The 25,734-nt window shown below is 46.4% G+C and overlaps 1 protein-coding gene and 2 long non-coding RNA genes across 7 annotated transcripts in view; 1 reads left to right on the plus strand and 2 right to left on the minus strand.

The window, feature by feature from the left end:
* The window catches only part of LOC120906010 (RYamide receptor), a 115,510-nt gene extending 90,575 nt beyond the window's left edge, over positions 1-24,935 (plus strand). For 3 of the 4 annotated variants that reach the window (XM_040317402.1, XM_040317404.1, XM_040317403.1), the window contains exons 6-9: positions 10,217-10,285; positions 10,360-10,597; positions 22,459-22,544; positions 23,373-24,935. In XM_040317402.1, coding sequence (XP_040173336.1) covers positions 10,217-10,285; positions 10,360-10,597; positions 22,459-22,544; positions 23,373-23,405 — 426 coding nt within the window. In that variant the 3' untranslated portion in view covers positions 23,406-24,935. Of the gene's footprint in view, positions 1-10,216; positions 10,286-10,359; positions 10,654-22,458; positions 22,545-23,372 lie in introns of all 4 variants that reach the window. The other variant, XM_040317405.1, reaches the window with a different exon arrangement.
* On the minus strand, positions 8,653-11,187 carry LOC120906016. 2 transcript variants are annotated; one of them, XR_005739987.1, is made up of 3 exons: positions 10,753-11,187; positions 10,186-10,684; positions 8,653-10,067 (listed from the first exon to the last, which is right to left on the minus strand). It is a non-coding gene; the product is annotated as an uncharacterized LOC120906016 (long non-coding RNA). The 2 variants fall into 2 exon arrangements; XR_005739988.1 differs by having other exon boundaries at positions 10,186-10,703.
* On the minus strand, positions 13,319-19,193 carry LOC120906015. The gene is made up of 2 exons (XR_005739986.1): positions 15,832-19,193; positions 13,319-15,756 (listed from the first exon to the last, which is right to left on the minus strand). It is a non-coding gene; the product is annotated as an uncharacterized LOC120906015 (long non-coding RNA).
* Positions 24,936-25,734: the final 799 nt, after the last annotated feature.

Here is a 25,734-nt window from a genome sequence, read left to right on the forward strand (position 1 = left end):
TAAATTGAATCATTTTCATTGAAATTACACTCACTAACACGTTATAGGCCACTTCACGGCTCCAGTTGATGGCCGAGCGAGCAAGACTGTAGCTGACAATAACAGAGACATCATAATCACACCACTTGCAAAGCTGTGCCCTCATCTCTCCCATACACACACACAGCGAAGGTCAACAGTTTGATCGAACTTGAAATTAAATGTGCTCGCCGCCCCACACTCCCACCATCACGACAACTCAGGGCAATCACGTGACGTTTGGTACGGTCGGCCGGGCCCTGCCCAAAACAGCCAGCCAATCTTGTGCTGCAATAATTCAAATCACCAGCAAAACTTTGGCCAACATTCGCCACAAAGACCCATCCATGTGCCCATCACGAAACCGTCTGGCAGTTCGTGTGTGTGTGTGGGTGCTTTTTTTTGCTGTTGTGTGACCATTTATTGCCCTCGTCAGCAGAACTATTGTAAAATTCTTTTTTCGGGTTTCCGCCACAAGCCACACACACACACACACACAGACGGTCTCACAACCGGCTCACCCGGAGCTACTAACGATTCGAGAAGGCCCCACAACAACCAGGGCACGAGAACGGCCCAATCTGTGTGTGGCCCAAAAGTTTTTCGTAGTCTCTGTCGCCGGACGGTGGCATGTTTCTGAGCAGAGCAAAACCCCCAAAAAAAAAGAAGCGAAACTCCCCTAACAACTTCGCTAACCTGTCAACCACCGATGTGGCCTCGACCCGATGTCGACTATTTTATTATCATGCGAGAATTCCCAGCAGAGAATTCTATCGGAGGACACAGGAGCCTGGGCGCAGGAAATGGCGACAGGGTTCGCGCGCATGCAACTGGTGTGTGCCAGCAGGTTTTGGGGAATGCGCCCGGAAGTTTGGAAAGTGAATTATGACCCCTTAACTCATACCCACACACACACACACACACATACATTGTACTGTAGTTGTGTTCTTTTTGATAATAAAAGCTGAACCCGACTCGAAGCGAAAGAGCGTCTTTTGGGCTGGGTGCTGGAATGATTGGAACAAACTGGACAAGCGTTTGGAGCTGATTTGCCTTATTTTTTAATTTGATTACGTGTACCTTTGGCCTTCGGCCTTTGTCCCAAGTCTTTTTACAGAAAAGCAGCAAAAGAGAAGGGGGGGGAGGGCTGGGGGAAATGCAGCACCACAGCAGTATGTGAAAATTGCAAGCACGGAGCGCGATGATTGTCCCCGCGCGAGGCTGGCGGGCTGGGGACACGATTTCCCATTTCCTGTTCATCTCCGACCCCGCACGGAGCAGGCACGGAGGAAACGACATGTCCATCCCGCTGCATTGAGGAGAGGGGTTGGGGGGTGAGGGGGGGGGAGTTTTGATGAAATAAATGCAAATGAATGTGCGGCAGGATGGATGTACCGGTAGGAGACTAGAAGCGCCCAGCGGTGACGGTGGAGCAGGTTCGTGACATTTTTCGTGCATCGGTCGTGTCTGGGCAGAGCTGACGGGGCGAGTTACTCCCCCTGAGGCCGGACTGTATTTTCCATTTTCGCTAACCAGTGTGCAGTTTTCTTTTTTTTTTACCCTTCGCCTTTATATCTCACAAACCCAGCTAGAAAGTGGAAAAAATGCCGCATTTGCTAGCAGCATGAGTAAAAGGAACGGCAATAAAAGAAGCAAAAACAACAAGACCAAAGCAAGCAAGCAGAGAAGAGTTGTACATTTTGCACAAAAAAGCAGGGAACGTAAATAAAAAAAAACAGGAGCAGCATCAAACACGCCCCAACACGACCATAACACTGGAAAGGAACTGCACTCATACTGCTTCATGCGCTGCCTGTGCCCCGGTTGAAGGAATTGCGCTCTATTCAACTGCATTCGCCTTTTAAAGGCATTCCAACAAGCGGCAGACGGCGAAACGAGGATGGGAAAGGGATGCGGAAAAGCAAAGAGGCGCAAAGAGTGCACCACCGCACAGTGGGCACCTTGGTACAAAAAAAAAGGATAAAAGTAATTTTCAATCAAAAGATTATTTTTTCTGTACAATAATTGTGTTGAAAACGCAAATTAAACAGCATGTAAATACTTTATGTATATAAATGACAGAGATATTTTTAATGCCTACTTCCCATACATTCAACCTTTTCCTGCAAACTGCTCGAACACACCGCCAAAGATGGTCCGGAGGATTCGTCACTCAAACACGCTCAGAGTGTTTGCATCCTCCGCTCGGATGGCCCAAGACTCGTGTCCGTAGAGGACCACCGGACGAATCAATGTGCAATATATCTCGCATTTCGTGCGGTCTCGAAGTCTTCCTGGTCCTCAGCAGAAGGTGAAACCCTATGCACAATGTATCTCCGGATGTTGCTGCTGATGTCGTGGTCCGAAGTAACGACCGTCCCAAGATAGCAGAACTACCTATTATTACTACCTCGAGATTGTCATCGTCAACTAATACACTGCTTCCCAGTTGGGCTGAGACTTCGTCTTCGTCGCATTGATTCGCAATCCAATTCTTGCGGATTCGCATTTAAGTCAGGAGTACGCCTCACACGCTTTCGCTGTTGTCATGTCGATGAAGTCGATGTCATCTGCGAAGCCAAGAATTGGAGAGACCAGTAAAAGATCATGCCACGGTTGTCGCTTTGAATGACACCTCCCAGAGCGATGTTGAAGAGAAAACAGGAGAGTCCGTCACCTTGCCTCAGAAACCTGGGAGATTCGAACGATTCCGACTTCAAGGTTCGACACTCTCACCTTGCACTGCACCCCGTTCATGGTGACTTCTAACAGCCGGATCAGCTTCAAGGTTACCTTGAAGTCGATGTATAGGGTGTGCATAGGGATTTGGCGCTCCAGGCACTTCTGGAGGATCTGCCGAAGAGTAAAAATTTGGTCGGTGATGGATATGCCTCCAACAAATCCAGCTTGGTAGCTGCAGACGAATTTTGTAGCAAGGTTGTTTTTGTTTAAAGGTTTAAAGAGCTTTTGGACCTCTTAGGGTCTCTTTCGCCTCTGGTTTGTAGCAAGCGGCGCTAGTCTGCAGAACAGGATCTGGTACAGGATTTTGTAGGCGGCATTGAGGACTGTGATTCTCTAGAACTGTTATCAGCATGGTCACGTCATATCCATCCCCTGTAAAATTGTTACTCCCTTCAGCTGCTTCTTTGCCTTTTCTGCTGGCAACATTCACAAATATCGATGATCATTGCATTCAGTGATTATAACTTCAAAGTACCAACTCTAAGCATCTCCAAGTATATTTTCCATTAGCTTTCTTCACCAGCAAACGCTTTATTGCTTCATTGAAAGTGTTGTCCTGTTATCTATAATGTTAATATCTGTCAAAGTTGCGCGAAGTAGCGGCTAACTTCTTTACATATCGTTAGCAAAGATGTGGTATACATGACTCGGTGTTTGACGGTGCGTTTCAGTATGTTGCATGATGTCAAAGATGTCATGATTGATACAATTTAGGGAAAGTAGTGCACACTACAGCTTTTAACTTCTAAACCGATTGAGATATTTTCGCATACAAAACATTTTTGTTGAGACTAGATTAAAATCTTTCCAAAACATGTGCCTTTTCAAAAAATTTTAGTTGCAATGGTTTAAAGAAACGGATTTTTTTTTTCATGACCATAGACTTTAAGAGTCTGTATCTTAAAAACTAATACAAGTAAGGGACTGAAATTTCCTGCTTTTTTTCCTTAGCTTGCTGCTGCAGATTACATTACTTTACTTGAATGAAAGAAATACTTGGAGCATTCATTCAGCTTCGGATTTTCATCCCGACAGCTGCCCACTGTGCACCGAGTGCCCCTTTCGTGTGCACTGCAAAGATGTGAAAAGAGTCCTGCTGCCTCGCACAACCTCTGCGATGTCCTTTTCCCCTATCCCCCCCACGGGCCACGGGCTCCAGTGTCATTATCGAAAAACGGGGAACCTAGTTTTCCATTCCTTCCAGCCTTACATTTCCTTTCTCTGCGTGTGTGTGTGTGTGTGTGTGTGTGTGTGTGTGTGTGTGTGTGTGTGTGTGTGTGTGTGTGTGTGTGTGTGTGTGTGTGTGTGTGTGTGTGTGTGTGTGTGTGCTGAAGGGATGATGATAAGGCAAGGGCGCTCATCATTTTCATCACCACTGCACTCGAAACGCTGGCACGCTCGCTACATTTTATCTGCGACAAAATGGTCCAACCCCTCCGTGGGGGAGGAGAAAAAAAAAACAAAAAAAAAAGGTTCGTCGTCTGCGCCTTATCAATACATCTTTTGCTGGGTGTAGGCGAACGAGCGCAAATTTCTCCATTGACGGGGACGGGCTGGGCGTTTTTTGTTTGAGTAAAGAGGGGGGAGGGGGAGGGGGGAGTAGGGGTACGCAATGCAATTTGCATATCTTTTTGGGGGTATCCGTCTCCGTTATCCGCCCCCCCCCCTTTCCCTCCTATCGCACGCCTGCAGGTATGCAGCAGCCGGGTGTACCGAACAATTACCTTGTTAGGACCATTTCAACCTCAGCTAATGCTGTCAACGGTATCACTGGGCCACCCAGCAAATAGGAGGGGGGGGGGGTGGTTGTGGTTGAAGAAGAAAAAAACCACTCGGGATGAAAATATGAATACTCTCAGGGGCTGCCCGGTATTGGCGGGGTGGGTCCTGGCAGCGCCCACCCATCCCACCCATCCCTCTTCCCCTAATCCAAGCCCGATGACGATGCCTGCGGTTGATTTGCAATGCAAATGATACTCACCAGCAGCGGTGAATCAGGGCCAGGAGGTGGGGTGGAGGGGTGGCTGCCGTCTGTGTCCTTCGGCGAAGGACGATGCGCCGATAGAGGGAGGGGGAAAGAGAGGAAAGAGAAAGCATGAATAGGAAGCATTATGCAAAAAAAACGCACGCCTGTGTGAGTGTTCCGCTCACAAGCTTGCTTTGCTTCTTTCCGAGAATGTATCATCCCCCCCCCCCCTTCTCTTACCTCCAAAGGTGGCGGTGAAGGTATGACATCGGAAAATTGGAATACCTTCAAAGCTTTCCCTTCGCTCGCTCTTTTTCTTCTTCTTTCTCGTTCTCGCTCCTTTCGCTCAGAGGCGCTAGACAAACTGATACAATTTAATAAGAGCGCATGGCTAATCAGTACAGGTAGATATTTACGTAACCACTTTTCCGGTTCGCTACCGGCTCTCTCCACCCTCCTTCTCTCTCTTTTCCCCCCACCCCCCCGGCCCCCCTCAGGTAAACGTGTGCCCGTCTCTGTGGGGCTTGCCTGGATCAGGTTCGTTCTCTGCTGGCTTGCCTTGAGTGGCTGCTGGCCGGGATACCGGGTCAAGTGTTCTTTCGCTCCGGCAACAAGGCAACGGATCCAAGACAACTGACGAGAGGCTTCTGGGTGTGTGTTGGGTGGTGCGTGTTTTGTTCACCCGCTACCGGAAAATATTAAATCCCGATAGAGAGGGTTAGAGCAGCAAGCCTCTCGGCCCTAGGTCATCCGCACCGAAGCGATCATGGCAGCGATGGATGGCTTTGGTTTCCAATCCCTTCTCTTCTACAACAATTGAAAAAAAAGACTTTAACCTTTCAAAGCGGGAGGAGCAGCGGGAGGTGGGAAAGTAATGCCAGGAAGTCCTTCACCTCACCGCCTGATCAGTTACATTGAATTCGATGTTTCTGGTTGCTTTCTTTTTTTTTTTTTGCAAGCGTTGAAATGTTTAGCGAACGGGAAAACTGTTGGTCCAACAATCCAACGTGCACACAGTGCGCACTGTTGCTGGAAGATGGACACTTTTCATAAGTGCATTTGAACAGTATTAATTGAAAAACTCTACAAAGTGATATCCAAAGTGATGGCGTTGTCATCAGTTTTAGAACATTTTGTTTGGCATGTGTTCGGCAAAATTAGTTAAATCATTGAACAAAACAAGTTTCCAAATAGGGCGCACCTTTGTGGACCAAATTAGGAACTACAGATGTTAAGCACTGCAACAAGCATTGTTTATTTGTTCGACAGTTTTATGAATCGAATAAGTTGTCGTAATGATTAAGCTAAAACGTGATGAAAGCACGGCAATGAAAGCATCCTGACGCACCAAAGTGGGAGAGACGCATCATCTACGGTCGTTGGGGAGAGGTGGACACAGACATTTTAGATTTTTTTTACGTCCGACATCAATTGATGATGAAAGGATTGTCATCAAGTTACCTAAAGTAAGGGTAATCGGAAGACATGCATCATCCAGCCACTAGAGAATGCGCTGAAATGTGCCTTATTTGTTAATTTATTCAATAACTCGTCCGCTGTAAAGACTGGACGAGAGGAAGCTTTTAAACTAGTAACATTTTAATATAAGTATCAGTGAGTGTCCTTAAGTCCTTAAGGTTAATCCTTAAGTCACTGAAAGCCAAGCCCACAGTGGCCTTGACCGACAACGGTTGTTGAGCCAAAAGCAGAAGAAGCAGAAGAAGAAGGCTGCAAGGTCAAGGCCTTCAAACACAGTGGATCGTCAAAGTCTCTAGTCATTTTAAATAACAGTCCTAATGTTCTATTTGCTCGTCCTATAATGTAGTAGATGTGTAATCTAAAACCAAGCTGAGAATCTAATACAACATTAAGATCGTGCATGCTGTTTGTTATATTCAATTTACCTCCAAAAATGCTGTAGTCGAATAGGCTTTTGAGGTGCCACATATGGAGGTCGATAGCTTGTTGCCTTATTTCTGTCGTCTTTTTTTTAAATAATGGAGTCATCTACTACGTTTTCCACATTTCAGGTACTTTATGTTCATTCAGCGACAACTGAAATAAACGCGCTAAGAGAGGACCTAGTCTGTCACAGCCTTAGAGGCACAACAGTTTACCTAATAACTTGAAATACTATTTTAATACAGATATTTTATGGGTTTGCAAAGATTCAAAAGCTGAACTTTGACTTGGTGGAAAAATTGGCCTTAACGACCTATTAAGAAGTCCACCTAGCTTGCTGGGTTCGCAGAATTATCCAATAGGAAGTCCTAGGCTGTTGTTTTGTATGCTAGAGCATCGTTAGGTGTTAGTGTCCGATATTTCAAATAATTCCTCAGATTCTGCATTCAACGATGTGTTTGGAGCGGCGCTTTCAACTCCTAAATTCACAGCTGAACGAACCCTCGTTAAAATATGACCAAGAATTGCTTTAATAGGAAGCCAATGGCTGGTATTATTGAATCCGTTCGTAGCGGGAGCGTACGGCGCTCACATGAAATTCTAGGGATGGCAACACATTTCTTGAGCCCTGTCCTACAACGCCACGGTGAAAAACTGTAGCAACCATCTAGTACGTTAGGAAAATGATTGTCGGGACGTACGCCGGCGCTACGAACGGATTCAATAATACCCGCCAATATGATTGTCAATAGGAAGTGAAAAGCAATAGGTAATGTTAAAATACTGTAAACCTCTTCAATCTCCAACTCTTTCTGTATGTCTTGCTCTTAATAGTGCTCTTCTTTCCCACACTAGTTGTGCGTCTTATCCGAAAATTCAGCACACGTATTGCGCCTTTAAAATGATTTTTTTTTATGCATATGGCTTATTTGCTTATTTGAGACATCTATTTCTAATGAATGAATAAATGCAATTGGAAACCATCAAGCGTGGCCGCGGTGGTACAGCAAGTACACACTGCAGGTCAGATTATGAAACCCTGAGATCCTGGAACAAGAACAAAAACATTTGAAAACATTACCCAAAAACAAAGTGTGTTTTGCGACGTGTTCTATCCCTGTGCAGCCATTATGAACCGCTCAGATCTACAAAATTTGGAAGAAAATGATCATACGATCTGGCTTTCGTGTGGATTGTATCCTTGATGACGCAGTGGATGCTTTTCTCGACTGTGCCTTGCTAGCAGTAATCAGATGGCTGGACAAGACTTCGGCGTTGATTTTGCGACGTCCGATGAAATAGTGCCTAGAAGGAATCACAGAAGAATGTTTCAGGACGCTCATGAGCACCATAGTCATATCGGTCGTTGGACAAGCTGAAGAGAGTAAACACACTGGATAAGGTTCTGGAAAGATTCTTTTGCACATCTACAAGTATCTACGATTCTCGTGCACTAAGACATTGATGTATCAAAACAGTGCGTACAACCTTGTAGGGTTAATGCATCAATGGTAGAGCTCGCTAGTAAGAACACAAACAATGGAAGACTCGTTGGATTTTGAGTCAGATGAAGTCGTAATGCAAACCTGATGATTTGTGATGGTTTAAAAATTGAAATAAATAAATAATAAATAAATAAATATATCAAGTTCACAATAATATAATTTAGAGGTTGCGCTAGTGGGCAATCATTTGCTTTTTGAGTATGTTGAAAGGATTATTAATTATTGAAATTATCCATTACTATTCTGGCCAAAGAAAATATAAATAGTATTTTTTGTACATAAATGTTATTTAGTAGACAAAAATAACAAGAAAATTGTGGTTTTATCAGGCTTAAAGCCTAAGCTAAAAATAAATCAACTGTTTCCATAACTGTGCAATAATCGGCGAATTACCCTAGTAACTCAAGTGACGTCATAAAGAGTCTTTTTTTTTAATTTTTGTATATTTTCGTTCCCTTTTTGTGCACATATTGGACTTGACGAGTGTTTCTCAATTGATTTTGTATAAAAATAAGCAAATTACATAGAACCTTCGAAGCTGTAATTACGATACTAGACTCAGAGGGATTTCCATAAGCGGGGAGCCTGACTATAGGGCGAAAAAGCCCCCAACTCCATACCACTGCAATTGAAAAAAGGCGCCCCGTGTAGTAATATTGTTTAGCGTATAATTTGTTACTTAATTAATGAGGAGCGAAAGCAAACAAACCGAAAGTGTCGCCTACCAAAGCAAGCGTTCGTCACTTAATACGTCAGATTAAAAGGTAAAACCTTTTTTTGTTTTGGTTCTCTCTCTCTCTCTATCCTCTGTAATAATTAATTCGAGAAAGCCTCGTTTGCCTATTCGGTACGAAGAAGTCGTCAAAACTTCACTCCAACGCTCAAAGCGGATCAGAATCCCAAAAAAAAAAAAAAAAAAAAAAAACTTCAACAAGTGGGTTTGAGCGAACGATCTACTTATCATTATCAGTAAGCTTCACTTGGAGCTTTGTCAAGACGCCGGAGCAGTTGGTACTACACTGTCACTTGTAAAAACGCCTGTAAAAAGGAGAGGAAAAAAACACACAGAGGCGCCCACTGTACGTTTTGGGGTGTGCGCTTTTTGCCTTCCATTCCGGTAAGCCGAGACAGACACCAGTCCGTACAAATCCACTGTGTAATAGGAATAAAAAAAAACCTTCTGCATTCCAAACCGGAACGCCGTATCCGCCCGGTCGGTCGCTTTTTGCCTGTCGTGTAAAAAGTATTTACACAATATTTTCATTAGCCTGCACCGGAGGGAAGCGGTGCTGCTGGATGTACCGTCAAACACACACACACAAACACACACAGTTGTTGTGGGAGTACTGAGGCACCGCAAAACTTTTGCTGCGAATATTCGGACGGTACAGCAAACCGTTTGATATTATGAATAAAGAATGAGGGAAATAGGGCACACCACACACACGCACACAAAAAAACCATCCCACTGACGAGAGCATAAATTACACCATCGTGCCGCCTGACAATTTTCCTTCCTCTCTCTTTCTCTGTCACTTGCTTGCATGGAAATTTTTGAAGCTAAAAAAAACAGCCGCGTTATCGGAGCCAAAGATTTAAAGCGCAAAGCTCGGAAAGCGCGAATTAAATGGCGCAAGTAAATTACTGCTAAACGAAAGCGCTAGACACACACACACACAGGGTGTGCAAAACGGTCCCTTTACGGGCCCCTTAAACCTAAAACAACAGAGCCCAGTACCCAGCGATCGGTAGCAACCAGTAAGTTTGAATGTTTTTCTTCGGCGATAGTCGGATTTTGTTCGGGACACCTGGATGGCCGACAGGTTCCAGTCCATTTTCCAGCACGATTCCTATAAGCGAAACCCTTTGGCTGTTCGTTGGCCGGTTCCAGTGTGGTGCGCTTCGCTAGTCGGGAGCTTTCCACAACCAATTTTCTTCCAGGAACGGCCCCAAAAAAAACACACAAACAGACAGGGGTTTGAACGACCCCAAAATTAGCACAAAATCTTTACAAAGTTTAGAATTAAAATCAAACCAACCGTGTACACTCACCATCCTCGGTGTTGATTTCTTCCCGTTCCAGATGATCAAGATGATGGTGACCGTGGTAATCGTGTTCACCATCTGCTGGCTGCCGTTCAACTTCCTAATGGTAAGGAGAGGAACCGTTTCCGTTTCCGGCTCGCCATTGCAGCATTACACCTCTCTGTCTCTTCTCGCCCGCAGCTGATGAAGCTCCCGTCCTCGTGGGACCTGCTGCCGTACTTCTGGTTCGCCTTCCACTGGCTCGCGATGTCGCACAGCTGCTACAACCCGATCATCTACTGCTACATGAACGCCCGGTTCCGCAGCGGCTTCATCCTGGTGCTGCACGGTGTGCCCGGGCTGCAGCAGCTCTGCTGCTGCATCCGCCACACCCCGCCAGCGATCGCGCGCAACGTCGGCTCCAGCGTGGCCCTCGCCGGTGAGATGAATGGCCTGTACGGTGCGAGCGCACTGCGAAGAAAGGCGGGCGTGCGAGTTAGGTGCCACCCAGGACGACACTAATGCCCTGAAACATTTTCCCTGTTCTTATTTTGTGTTTTTGTTTTTTGTTCTAAAATTGTTCAGTTTTTTTACCTCCTGTTTTCCTGTTTCTGGGGGGGGGGCACATTTCCACCTTCCCACACTGAGTGTTTTTTTGTCTGTTTGTGTGAGAAGGTGTAGTGTGCAATTTGTTCTTCGTGTGCTGTTAGGATGTTTCACAAAGCCCCTTTTTCGGTGTGGGCCGCTTTAGATTCTGCTGTAACGCGCGCGCACACACACACACACGCACGGGCTTTTCTATCTGCTAATGTGTTTGCTTGTTGTTCTATCAGGTTAATTTCGAACGCACCTACAGGCACTGTTAACTAAACCTCGAACACGTTTCACACACATCGCTGCATCGCTTTTAACACACAAACAACACACACACACACGTGGAGTTTCCCGCGCACGTTCGCGGAAAATTCAGGGGGGAAAATCGTGCGCGACCGGCGCTGGAAAAAAGTTGCGATCTGTTCGGCAGGCAACTGTCACAAACAAAATGACAGCTTTTGGTTCTGTCAACCGAGCGTTTCATTTGGCTAAGCTGAGCTAAATTGGGCCACGGACCGCACTCACAGGGCTGGCTATGCGGAGCGAGTTTGGAGGCTTGCAGGGTTTTGCCAGGAGTTCTCATAGCAGTGGGACACTTTATTGACTCCTTCTTACTTGAAATGAACTTAATGTAATGAGAATTGGACTCCATAGCACCCTTGTTGGACAAATCCAATCGGAATTTGCAAGGAAACTGTCCAAAAGGGTGCCTTAGAGAGAGTCCAATTTCCAACTCCAATGAAGTTCCCGAGAGTCCAATGAAGTTCACTTCCAATATGAAAGAGTCAAGTAAGTGTCCGAAAACTATGAGAACCCCTGGAAAACCCTGTATAACTTTTGAGTGCAATCGAATCACGATCTAATATTCTAATGAAAGTTAAAATAACTTATCTAGTTTCTATGTCTGTGCACAAATCGTTTCCACTCTTAATCAAAAACGATTAAGAGTGGAAAAATATAAACATAAAAACATGTTATAGCTTTTCAAATTGGTGACGATTTTTTGAAGAAAAAAAAAAGGAATCCAAAACGAAAAAACACTTTTCTCAGTAGTTGAGACAGTTTTCACGGCAAAATTGGGTCTTCAGATTTTTAGAACTACAGGTGGTCCCCGAGATACACGGTACCTCTTATACGCGGATTCGGAGATACGCGGTTTTCAAAATTTGACAGTTCTTTGAGCAAATTGTACTCATTTGACACATCCATTGTGAAATACCAAATAATTTCCGTATTGATCAAATGTAAAATACCATTTAAAAAGGTTTAAAACTGTTCAATTCATTAGAAACATATCAAATAATTAATTTGGTGGCTAAAACCACCTCCTACTTGCAAAATTGCACGAATATTAGTGATATTTTGGCTGGAAATCACGAGATTCGACTTACGCGGAAATTCGAGATACGCGGTATTTTGCGGCCGTTTTCGGTCCCCAATAACCGTGTATCTCGGGGACCACCTGTACATACATACTACACGGCTAGCATACATTTTTCCGAATTTTTCAAAGGGTACAGCAATTATCCACAGTACGCGATACTCGATGTACCCGAATTCGCTGTACGCGAGTCCTCTAAATTTGACAGCTTCATGTGTTTTTGCAAATATTTTATTTCTTTGTTCTTAAAGCATTTTGCATTAAATGTGTGCAAAAGATACCTGTTTTACAACAAAAAACTTTAATGCAAAACTTTGTGGCGATATTTTTCAACCCTCGAAACAGCAGTGTAAACTATTTTTCCAAAAGAATACCCAACTGACATTTTCGAGCACGAATAATCGGGAATTCGAGCAAATTCCCTTAAACTGGAGCCTTAAACTTTCCTTAAACTGCACTAGTTTAAGAGAATTTGGAAAAAGTCCAGTAATATCAACTGTGATGCGGTTTTTTCGTTGCTTTCTTCTAGATTCGATCAGAAACGATGTTTCCTATCGTTATAGTTGGTCATGTACCCATTTTATACTTAAATAATACCCATTTTTATAGAATAACGTCACATAAAATTAGCTTTTGTTTTTCATCAAAAAACCATAGTCATGAATGAAAAATGAGCTCGACGGCATCGTCCATCGATAGAGGAACGTCTAATTTACGATCACACCAAATTTTGGCGCTTTCAACACACTTGATCACACACAAATCCACAATTTCAGGCATATCGAGTACTAATCGAGCAGATATGGAAAAACAATTTCGAGCAAATGTCACTTGGGGGGACTTGACTTCGCCCGGATAAGCGAATAACACGGATAATGAGTCAATTGATATATTTTATAACCAATTCCAGGTTATTTTTTGGAAATTTTCCTTATTTTTTGATAAAAATAACCCAGTTTTTAATAACTTCATGTTTTTCGAAAGAGAATTTTTGAAATTTGCCATGAATTATAGTGTTTTTTGTTATGACAATGTGCTCTTATAACCGCTTTCTCAAATATCCTCCTCATATCCCAATATCACTTTTGTATTGAACTGTCATTTTTCAACAACGGATAAACGTTTAGGGGCGCCACAAAAGTGGTCCCTAATTTTTTAAAGAGACACGCAACACGCTTTGCGAACTACGTTTTTGGTAGAATTCGATTTATTTTTTTCTTTTAAGCCGCGGAACGGTGAGTTCGGGAGAGACGCGAAAATTAGTGTTGTTCGTTCGAGAGTTGCCGGAGAAGAAGTGTTGGGTAAGCCGGACGGATATGCGCGTGTCGATGTGGAAACGTTTAGGACGAGAGAGAGCGTGTATGGAGCAAGCCACCGTTTTTATAGCTGCGGTGCAGCATGCTACCACTGTTTGTCCTGCTCTAGCTTTGTGTGCAGTCCCTGCCTAACTAGCCCGTTAAACATTTTCTGTCTGTAGTTCTAGGTGTGCGCACCAGATGGCGCTCTGGTCGCTACAGGATTCCCCCTCCTAGAGCGGTGTTACTGGTATCGTAGAGGAAGGCGAGTTTCCGTTGAGCCCTGGTAACACCGGTCGATACGATCGATTCCATATGTCGTAGGATAGGTGGTGGTGGGGTGCAGCTGGCGGTTGGTGCAGCTGGCGGTCGATGCTGCTGGCGGTCGACGTAGCTGCAGGTAGCGACGGTGCATGCGAAATCGATTAAGTGCACTTTCGGGCTTTCGGCGTTCAGGTCGGTGTCGACGGCGGAGACATCGAAGTCGTGTTTTGCCGGCTCGTCAACGGTTGTTCGGGCGATGGCAGTTGGAACATCGGAGTTATGTGCGCGTCCGGTCATCGGCGGGCGATCGAGTGACGGTGTCACGAGGCCGATATGGTCGTGGTCGTTCGTTGCTTGGGTTGGTTTCAGGCGGTTGACGGAGATTAGCGTAGCTGTCCGTTACAAAGATCTGAAACGACTTCGAAAATTTGTGTAAGTGCTTGGTATGAAGCGTGATACGTTTGTTGCGGCGACGGTCGAATGGTATGTTGCTATGGGCGAGCAACTGTTCCAATCGGTCAAAGTACCAGACGGTGTCCTGTAGGAACGTTGAAACAAGTGTCGATACGTTTCGGTTTGATATCGTTCGGGTCAGCAGGTAAGCAGATTGGTGCTGGTCGGTAGCGGTTACCCTGGCTGAGCGAAAAAGTACCCGATGATGTCTGGGCAAGTGGATAAGCAGGAAAGCAGACGAATCCTGTTCCCCCTTACGGTCCTGCCAAACGAATCGTAGTGTCATCGGTTGGGCGAAGTATCTCGCTTTAGGGTTCGAGTAGCGGTCGATGTGGGGATTTTGCTTCGAGGTCGGCATACGTAACGTGTAGCGTTTTCGGTCGGGCCGCTGTGCGGCAGATTCGGTATCGATTCGATTAATCGCTTAGGTGTCGGCATCGGTAGCGACGAAGAAACGTGGCAAGGCGATCATTTTCCGTTGATACTAATCGTCGAGAGTTTTCGATGGTTCGTGGTGAGGAAGTCGATTGCGTACTGCCTCGTTGCGGTCCATGGTGGCACGAGCAAAGAGACCGGCAGTTAACGCCTCCTGACCGAATAGGTAGTGGTCGGTAGGTTGTTCGAAAGCTAATAGAAAGCTTGAGTGCCTGGCGCGGACTGGAAGGTAGTCGTCTTCGGCGGTCCGGATGCGAGGTCGGTTATCAGTCGATTGCGAGGTACCGCATGGTCGGCGGTCGGCGGCGGTTTTCCCGTTGGGGTAGCACATAATTTTTTTATCGCTGCAGAATGTTCGCAGTTAGTCGTAAAAGGGTGGATCTTACCTTAATAGCACGATGATGATGACGTATGATCGTTGTCGTGGTGACGGCATGCGTAGTGGCGTCTTCGCGGGGCCTGCTGTCAGCGGCCCTCCCGGTCGGGTAGATCCACGCGAACACGATGATGGCGGCAGCGGCTCTCTCGTCTGTGGTGTTAAACGGTGATGATGATGCAAACACTCCTGGTTCTCTCCACGTTCATGCACGGGTAGAGGTGAGAACGATGAAGTGCGTCGGTTCGCATGATGGTGTGCGTCGTCCTTTTTCGCGAGCAGCAAATGGTGTCTTCACACATACGGCGGAATTGTGTAGACAAAATGGCGGCGTCGTCTTTCTTGTCGGCTGGATCCAAGCGGGTTCGCCTTTGAGCGAAAAAATCGTGATGGCGGCGATGTGTCACTACTGCTACGGCTGGATAATTTGCGTGCGCAACTCGACGTAGGTGTCTTCCTTCTTGTTCGCACTCGTAGATGGAAGCGCACACAAACGGAAAATTCCCAGTAGCACGAGGTGTAGGAACAGCTTGCGAGGCGGTGATCGGCGTCGAGGAGACCACCAGCGGAGATTGTCGTCGATCCGCTTCCAGGAATTGCGTCGATTGCGTCAGCTGTCGAAAGCTCGGTGGAAAATTTCTGCTGCGCCGATGATGGTGTGTGTGCGCTTGTCTCGCTTCGAGGCGGCGCGCGTGTGTGCGGGGGGTTCTTTTGTTCGCTGAATGCAGGAACGCTCCGTGTAGCTACGGGCGCACTAACACGGCGTTGCTGCGTTTTTTCGTCGGCCCGCACTCAACGTCCTGTGAATGATGAAAGGGCGCTCGTTGCGCACTTTGCAGGGAAAGGGGGGAGGAGGCCAGCCGCGTTGCCGGTACCTCTAACGCTGGTAGCACTCCCGGTCGTAGGCACACACACACACGCGTTGTCTTCTCTGCGTCGATCTCCGATGCCGGTGGCACGTTTTAACACGTTCAACGCGGTACAAGTTTGCGATGCGTTGTACACACACCCACTCACGTACGAATTCGCGGCGTCGGTTGCGGATCACGTCGGGGTCACCAGTTTTAGGGGCGCCACAAAAGTGGTCCCTAATTTTTTAAAGAGACACGCAACACGCTTTGCGAACTACGTTTTTGGTAGAATTCGATTTATTTTTTTCTTTTAAGCCGCGGAACGGTGAGTTCGGGAGAGACGCGAAAATTAGTGTTGTTCGTTCGAGAGTTGCCGGAGAAGAAGTGTTGGGTAAGCCGGACGGATATGCGCGTGTCGATGTGGAAACGTTTAGGACGAGAGAGAGCGTGTATGGAGCAAGCCACCGTTTTTATAGCTGCGGTGCAGCATGCTACCACTGTTTGTCCTGCTCTAGCTTTGTGTGCAGTCCCTGCCTAACTAGCCCGTTAAACATTTTCTGTCTGTAGTTCTAGGTGTGCGCACCAGATGGCGCTCTGGTCGCTACAGGATTCCCCCTCCTAGAGCGGTGTTACTGGTATCGTAGAGGAAGGCGAGTTTCCGTTGAGCCCTGGTAACACCGGTCGATACGATCGATTCCATATGTCGTAGGATAGGTGGTGGTGGGGTGCAGCTGGCGGTTGGTGCAGCTGGCGGTCGATGCTGCTGGCGGTCGACGTAGCTGCAGGTAGCGACGGTGCATGCGAAATCGATTAAGTGCACTTTCGGGCTTTCGGCGTTCAGGTCGGTGTCGACGGCGGAGACATCGAAGTCGTGTTTTGCCGGCTCGTCAACGGTTGTTCGGGCGATGGCAGTTGGAACATCGGAGTTATGTGCGCGTCCGGTCATCGGCGGGCGATCGAGTGACGGTGTCACGAGGCCGATATGGTCGTGGTCGTTCGTTGCTTGGGTTGGTTTCAGGCGGTTGACGGAGATTAGCGTAGCTGTCCGTTACAAAGATCTGAAACGACTTCGAAAATTTGTGTAAGTGCTTGGTATGAAGCGTGATACGTTTGTTGCGGCGACGGTCGAATGGTATGTTGCTATGGGCGAGCAACTGTTCCAATCGGTCAAAGTACCAGACGGTGTCCTGTAGGAACGTTGAAACAAGTGTCGATACGTTTCGGTTTGATATCGTTCGGGTCAGCAGGTAAGCAGATTGGTGCTGGTCGGTAGCGGTTACCCTGGCTGAGCGAAAAAGTACCCGATGATGTCTGGGCAAGTGGATAAGCAGGAAAGCAGACGAATCCTGTTCCCCCTTACGGTCCTGCCAAACGAATCGTAGTGTCATCGGTTGGGCGAAGTATCTCGCTTTAGGGTTCGAGTAGCGGTCGATGTGGGGATTTTGCTTCGAGGTCGGCATACGTAACGTGTAGCGTTTTCGGTCGGGCCGCTGTGCGGCAGATTCGGTATCGATTCGATTAATCGCTTAGGTGTCGGCATCGGTAGCGACGAAGAAACGTGGCAAGGCGATCATTTTCCGTTGATACTAATCGTCGAGAGTTTTCGATGGTTCGTGGTGAGGAAGTCGATTGCGTACTGCCTCGTTGCGGTCCATGGTGGCACGAGCAAAGAGACCGGCAGTTAACGCCTCCTGACCGAATAGGTAGTGGTCGGTAGGTTGTTCGAAAGCTAATAGAAAGCTTGAGTGCCTGGCGCGGACTGGAAGGTAGTCGTCTTCGGCGGTCCGGATGCGAGGTCGGTTATCAGTCGATTGCGAGGTACCGCATGGTCGGCGGTCGGCGGCGGTTTTCCCGTTGGGGTAGCACATAATTTTTTTATCGCTGCAGAATGTTCGCAGTTAGTCGTAAAAGGGTGGATCTTACCTTAATAGCACGATGATGATGACGTATGATCGTTGTCGTGGTGACGGCATGCGTAGTGGCGTCTTCGCGGGGCCTGCTGTCAGCGGCCCTCCCGGTCGGGTAGATCCACGCGAACACGATGATGGCGGCAGCGGCTCTCTCGTCTGTGGTGTTAAACGGTGATGATGATGCAAACACTCCTGGTTCTCTCCACGTTCATGCACGGGTAGAGGTGAGAACGATGAAGTGCGTCGGTTCGCATGATGGTGTGCGTCGTCCTTTTTCGCGAGCAGCAAATGGTGTCTTCACACATACGGCGGAATTGTGTAGACAAAATGGCGGCGTCGTCTTTCTTGTCGGCTGGATCCAAGCGGGTTCGCCTTTGAGCGAAAAAAATCGTGATGGCGGCGATGTGTCACTACTGCTACGGCTGGATAATTTGCGTGCGCAACTCGACGTAGGTGTCTTCCTTCTTGTTCGCACTCGTAGATGGAAGCGCACACAAACGGAAAATTCCCAGTAGCACGAGGTGTAGGAACAGCTTGCGAGGCGGTGATCGGCGTCGAGGAGACCACCAGCGGAGATTGTCGTCGATCCGCTTCCAGGAATTGCGTCGATTGCGTCAGCTGTCGAAAGCTCGGTGGAAAATTTCTGCTGCGCCGATGATGGTGTGTGTGCGCTTGTCTCGCTTCGAGGCGGCGCGCGTGTGTGCGGGGGGTTCTTTTGTTCGCTGAATGCAGGAACGCTCCGTGTAGCTACGGGCGCACTAACACGGCGTTGCTGCGTTTTTTCGTCGGCCCGCACTCAACGTCCTGTGAATGATGAAAGGGCGCTCGTTGCGCACTTTGCAGGGAAAGGGGGGAGGAGGCCAGCCGCGTTGCCGGTACCTCTAACGCTGGTAGCACTCCCGGTCGTAGGCACACACACACACGCGTTGTCTTCTCTGCGTCGATCTCCGATGCCGGTGGCACGTTTTAACACGTTCAACGCGGTACAAGTTTGCGATGCGTTGTACACACACCCACTCACGTACGAATTCGCGGCGTCGGTTGCGGATCACGTCGGGGTCACCAGTTTTAGGGGCGCCACAAAAGTGGTCCCTAATTTTTTAAAGAGACACGCAACACGCTTTGCGAACTACGTTTTTGGTAGAATTCGATTTATTTTTTTCTTTTAAGCCGCGGAACGGTGAGTTCGGGAGAGACGCGAAAATTAGTGTTGTTCGTTCGAGAGTTGCCGGAGAAGAAGTGTTGGGTAAGCCGGACGGATATGCGCGTGTCGATGTGGAAACGTTTAGGACGAGAGAGCGTGTATGGAGCAAGCCACCGTTTTTATAGCTGCGGTGCAGCATGCTACCACTGTTTGTCCTGCTCTAGCTTTGTGTGCAGTCCCTGCCTAACTAGCCCGTTAAACATTTTCTGTCTGTAGTTCTAGGTGTGCGCACCAGATGGCGCTCTGGTCGCTACAAACGGATATCCGGATCAAAGGTACCCGGATAAACGGCGCTCCACTGTAATTAAAAGAAGAAAGGGGTGTCCATTTGAATAAAAACCGTTACATTATGGTCCTGATAGAACGACGCCGAATAAAACCAAATTCACACACAATATTTAAATTCAGTCTCTTTTCAGTGTAAAAAGTCAGTATAATTTATAGACAGAGGTGATTTTATGAACACATTTGTCCCATTAACGCATTTAAAGAAATTACGATTACAGGTGTGTGCTGTAACGGTTTTTATTCAAATGAAAACGCTTTTGCCTTTTTGGTTACTTTTGAAAAGTTTCTGTAAAATTTATGTTAGACGTGTAATTTACGGTTCCTAAACCCCATTAGAGTAATTTTGCTGTGCAAATTTTGTGAATCGTTTAAAAATATGTTTTTAAAGTTTTGTATTAAGAAAAATCCTGACCATTTTCTATTTTTTTGATAACTTCAAAACTATTAGGAGTTGAAACGATTTATGAAACAAAAATTAAAACTAGATAAGTTTTGTAATTTTCATCAGAATATTGCAACTGTATTGGAAAATGCATTCAAACGTTATAGGTCTCCCAAGACGCTTGCTACTCGTGTATAATCCGATCGCCAAGGATAGGGGTATTGCAAAAATTAATTCTAAAAAAACAGGTTTATTACACTCAAAAACAAATCAACAACAACTGCTTTCAGAAATAGACGGCTGTAGCAGTACACACAGATGACAAATTTAAAGTCAATCGGATTCCTAGAATCGGATAAGAAAGCAATCAAACCCGATTTGGCTATCCCAAGTTGCTTGGGATAGGGTTGATCCGTTCCTTCAGATCTTTTTGGCTATCGAACAGAAGCGCAAAGTTGCCCTTTCTCGGCTGTACACCCAAGTACATGGAATTGATTTTACGGAGCAAATAGAACGATTTTGTTTAAAAAAAAACTTTATTTTTAATTACCAGTTCTGCCTAGACGGTGCGAACGGTTTCGATTACACTCTGTACAGAACAATTTTCCTCATTTAATTCTACATTAAAACCCAATTTTTGGGAGAAGAAATTTGTATTTTCGAATTTAAAAAACACTCCAAAGAACTGATAAAAAGTCCATCAACCAATTTTTGATTCCGTTTGTGAAAGGAATCATTTTAACAATTCACAATAATTTATCTCTTAATTGGTTGTGACGACACTGTGGTCTACCGTGCGATTTTGGCCGCTACACTCTCATGCAACGTTTCTTGACGCTTTATTGTCACTTTACTATTGGAGTTTTAACTGTTTTTTTAATACAGTATTTTATTAAATTTCTAACTTGAAATGATTTACCCAAACGTGTAAATCGAAACGATAGCGAAACGTAGCAGAGAGATTGTAACCGAACGAACGACATTCTCCTCAAAGGATTGATATTTATTGTTAAATATGGTTGCCTTTTTTATAACACAAACAACACAATTCCACCAATTGCAGCAGAAACGGAAGAGAAAAGATGATTTCGCAACGAGCCAGCATTTAAATGCGAACCAACCATGCACGGCTAGCGATGGATAGTGCTTCGGAAGCGTTGACCCCGACATGCGGATAACGGCGAGCATTTTAATTATTTAAATTAGAGGAGCACAAAAACCAAATCCACATACATTCCCATCAACTGCTTCACTGTCACTAAACTGTCAAAACGTAATTAAACACACAACTGCTCCATTAGATTTGCTTTGCTTCTGCTTTGTAACAGGCTCCAAGGCTCTATAGAGACATCGTTTGGAACTGAAAGATTGCTAGGTTGCCTACGTAGCGGCGCTGAATGATGCATCCGAGCCAGTGGCGGATTTAACGGTACGCGGACTGAGCGGCCGCGGGGGGCCCCGTCAATGTAGGGGCCCCGTGTATGGTAATTCCAGCATATAGAACAGTGTGTACAGTATTCTCAGCAAGAGCTAGATAGGGGCCCCATGGATGAAGGGGCTCATAAACTATAGGGGCCCAGAACAGGGATTCTGAGCACCCCCCCCCAGCAAACCATGAAATTGTGTTTGATTAAAACCTAATGCAACTATATGCACCCCCCCCCCCCGCTCGACACCAACCGGGGGCCTCCACTCCTTTTAACGCTTAGGGCCTCCAACACCCTAAATCCGCCACTGATCCGAGCGTCTCCCTGGAGCAGATTAAACAACGTGTGAATAAATGAAGAAATGAATCTAACCACAGCGCACAAGAAACGACACTCCACACTACGTCAAGTACAACGGATTCTTTAAATCGCATTTTAAACGTTAGGTTCACCGGCAAAACCAATCCCCTTTTTCACTGGACTAATGTGAGGACCGCGTTTAACTATGCTGCTGCTAACTATGCTCAACTATGCTGAACTATCCATCGCTACCCAAGCATGGTCCGTTCGAACATATCAGCTACCGGTCGGTGGCTGTACGCGTTGCCCATTCCACAACATCACCAGACATCAAGAGTTCGCTCTTGTGATGTTGTTGATGGGTAAAAAAAACTAAACTAAATTAAAACCGCGTTCTCAGATTGCGGTTGGCTGCCAGCGGAAGAAAGTCCTCCACGGTTTCGTCGTTGGTAACACATCATTCAAACCACCAGCGCTTGGGCAGGGACCGGATGTTGAGGGCGCAATTCATTTCGTTGCGGAAACAGTGTTCCCTTCCCGATTTGAAACGCGTGCCCCATTGGTCTCGGTTGCACTGGTGCCCAAATCGCCCCGGCGATCGTTGGTCGCCGCGGTGTCCCTGCTGAAGAATGCAGCGAAAGCGATCCGTGCGCTAAAAATAGAGAATAACGATAAAAAGCGGATCGTAAAGGGTTACGCTTCCACCACTACTACACCTTACCACGTAACTGCTGCCTGATGCTTGAGACGATCGTGTCAACCTAGGGGGAGGTGAGGAGTGTTTACATTTGGTCTCCGACCGACCCCGCCCGACCGGAAGCATCGAGTGTTCCGTAGCGTCGAATGTCTGCCGCTTTGCTGTGTGTGGGGTTTCTACCCTTCTATGCGCTCGCTCTGTGTGTGACATTGTTTCGTTGTTGTTTAGATTGTAGCTTCTGCAATATAGATAGAAATAGAAATAGTTTTTTTACTTTTAAATCAAACCCGTCCCACAAGTTTAAATGACACGATTTTCTAATGTTATTTTTTGTTTCTCTCTTTGTGCGTGTGTTTTCGATTCCATCCTTCTTCTTCTTCTTCTTCGTCGGCTTCTTCCAACGCGATCGAAATCAACGCCACACTCGGGGGTACAATGCGCAGGAATCGATGAAGTATCGCATCTGCATCGAGTTAACACATGCACCACATACATAAGCACCAGAAGGAAACCGACCCACAATGTGCAGGTAAAGGAAAACAAAAAAAAAAACACGCGTTTCGGTCACAATTGAGACACAGTGAGGTGTTTCGTAGCAAATGTAGCCTTCTTTGCATGTCCTTTTAATGCATCGCTTAACGTAATTTACGTAAAGGCATTTGTTTTACAATATTTATAATAATAATAATAATTAATACAGGAACTGTTCCGTTGAGCGCAAAATGTTTTGTCTCACATTTTTATCACATTTTTACGTTTTTTTATGTATAAAAAATAGTAACACTGTTAACTAACGTTGTTTGTACTCACTGCAATAATTTATCTTACTGGTAAATTGAGAATGTAGCATGGTTTTAAGGCACGAGGTGCACAGTTTTGTACAATACTGTTTTTCGTTTCTATCGCAGCATGCATGTCCCTTATTAAGTGTCAAATTGCCCAATAGCCAATTGGCCTGCACAGCCTTCAACTAATGGAGGATAAAAATCCAATAGGAGTATGCCAAATTCGACAAATTATTTTTGTTTTGGAACGTAATAAGAACGCAATTGATATGAATTCATGGCTTCAACAAGACTCGATGATAACGGTAACAATTAATAATGCTAAAAATATTTGTACAATAGCAATGCAATGGCTGCTAGGTGAACTGTATGTGTTTCCGTTTCGCTTTTGCAAACAATTTGTGTAATTTAACCATTTTTTGTCTAATATTTTCAATTTCGCTAAATATTGCAACTATTTCCCATCTCAAATTACATCCTAATACCCAAAATTACACCCTGCTTGGTCCACGTACAACCAACTAACGCAACGAAAGTAAGAGATTAACATTATTGCGAATCCCAAAACACAGGTCCAGTCGACCGAGACGTCGCTGTTGCGGTGATACCAGCAGAGCTACGACTAGAGCGGACCGTACACCGGCGGTGCGGCCGGTGGCAAGCGGACCCAGTTCCAGTGTCGGCCAGCAAACGGGGGCGGCGGCGTGCGGGGATGCGCCAGCGACGGTGCCGGGCGGCGGAAGCGACCGTGTGCGCCGAACGGGTGCGACCACCACCAGCAGGAGCGCATCGAGCTGATCATTCTGGAGACGAACGAGGAGACGACGGTGGCAGCTTCGGACGAGGTGCGGACGACGGCACTGCAGCAGCAGGTATCAGCGGACGAAGATGGTGGTGGTGGTGATGAGGCAACCGTTGCACCCAGTAGCAATGGCGTTGGCGAGTAAGATTAGGACGGCGCTAAATAGGAGAAGAAAGGGGGGAGAAAACAACCATTTTAGCACTTGCGCAACCATTTTTCCCGCGAAAAAAAAACAAGAATAAAATAAAAGAAAAACATTTGGGTCAGGGGTTTGGGGCTATATAGCTGTAGGGGGAGCTGAAGGGAGCAGAAATCAATTTAAATATATTCACCTTCACACGCTGTTGTGCTGCGTTGGCTGCTGCGACGACGACGAGTTTTTGACGCTCCAAATTCCTGCTCCTCCAAATCCAATTCATCCGTCCGCATCCAGTCGCATCCAACCATGAATCATTGGCGCCGTACTACCCATCCTTCCAAACCACACAGACACTACTAGATTGGTTACTGGAAAGCCCTGTCGCCCCGGTTAAAAAGGACAAGCCCCAATCAATCAATGGCCCACGACGTGTGAGCGCGCGTGTGTTATTTCCTTATCCTTCGGCCGGCACACCGACACCCGAAGTAAGAACGGAATTTAAAAAAAAAGTAAATAAAAAGCAAACTCGACCCATCACACATCGATAAAATGGAAACAGTGGTTGTGGGGGTCGCCCGTAGGTGAGATGGATGAAACGTGTTTTTCGGTGTAGCTGGTTTGTTAGGCCACCCGTAGGAAAATGTAATTAAAGCCAGAATGGCAGCGAGCAAATACTGATTGTCCTACCGCCCATCCACTCTCACCCATCGCCCTCTTCTCTACACGAGCCATTTTGTGTTGTTGTTTCGGTTTTCAAACAGCGCTACAGCGCTCCGGCGGCAAAGCGTTTGCTCCCGCAGGCGAGCGAATGATAAATCCTGTTACTAAGATAGTGTAGGCATAAGTAGTGAGAAACAAAAACAAAAAAAAACCGTGTCCCCAATATATGAGCGATTCGATCTATCCTGCAGCTGCTACACCCCACCCCCGTAGCCCCAGTCACGAACCCAAATGAGCACGCATTCTAGTTGGAATTCAAATTGGAATGCCCGCACAAAGTGCGCTCATCCGAAAATTTGGGCACGGGGGAAAACAGATACCTATATACCATCTATATATACATATATATATACTATTCATATTGGCGGTGTAAGTGTGTTTAAAAAAACCCCAACCAACAGCAACAGTACGAACCCGGAGGAATGTAACATTATATGGAACTAATAAAATTATTTTATATGTCTCTCTATCGAACAATTTGCTCTACCTGGCGAGGCAACATGTGTTTTAGTTCATCAGTAATAAATAATGCGAGTGGTCGCTTGTCTAAGTATAAAACAATAATAAGTTAATCTGCCGCCCAAACGCTACCTAAAGCGTTCGTGGAAAATGTTTCTACTCTAACTCTAATGTTTATTATTGTAACAACACCCCCGGATGTTCGATAACATCCCCTACGGTTTCGATTGTCCCTCGTCCTCTGCCTCACTTTCCTCCTCGTCGGAGGGCGGCGGCAGCGGCAGCACAACTTCAATTTCGCGTCGCGTAGGCGGCGGTGCTAAAACAAAGCAGTCAAGCAAAGGTTAATCATTGAGCGGTAAACAACATCACCTTTTTTCACTTACGGCTGCGGGAGAGCAAGCGTTTGCGGGCGAGCTCCGCTTGAAACCGTTGCTTTGCCGACAGTGGGGGTAGGCGGCGCGCGCGCCCATTCCACGGTACGCGCCCCGCCTCCGACAGCTGTATCGGGCCGGCCGGTTGGTTCGCTGGAATGGCAATTGCATTACTCTCCGGGCATTAACGTTTACTACCAGGTGTACGATTAACGGCGAGCAAACGGTGATACTTACCATCGCTGCTAGCAAAAGCCAACGACATGAACGGATCCTGTTTGGCTGCCAACGGGAAACTCGTCTTAGGCGCTGATGGCGGAACGTGGAGTTTCATCGGTTCCCCCTCAGATTCCGAGTCCGAATCCGCATCGTAGACTGCTTCATGACAGGCTAAAAAGTGAACGTTAGAAGAGTAAGCATTGAATTGTATTAAGCTTTCG

This window comes from Anopheles arabiensis, chromosome X, assembly GCF_016920715.1.
Source record: "Anopheles arabiensis isolate DONGOLA chromosome X, AaraD3, whole genome shotgun sequence".
NCBI classification, from domain to species: Eukaryota; Metazoa; Arthropoda; class Insecta; order Diptera; family Culicidae; genus Anopheles; species Anopheles arabiensis.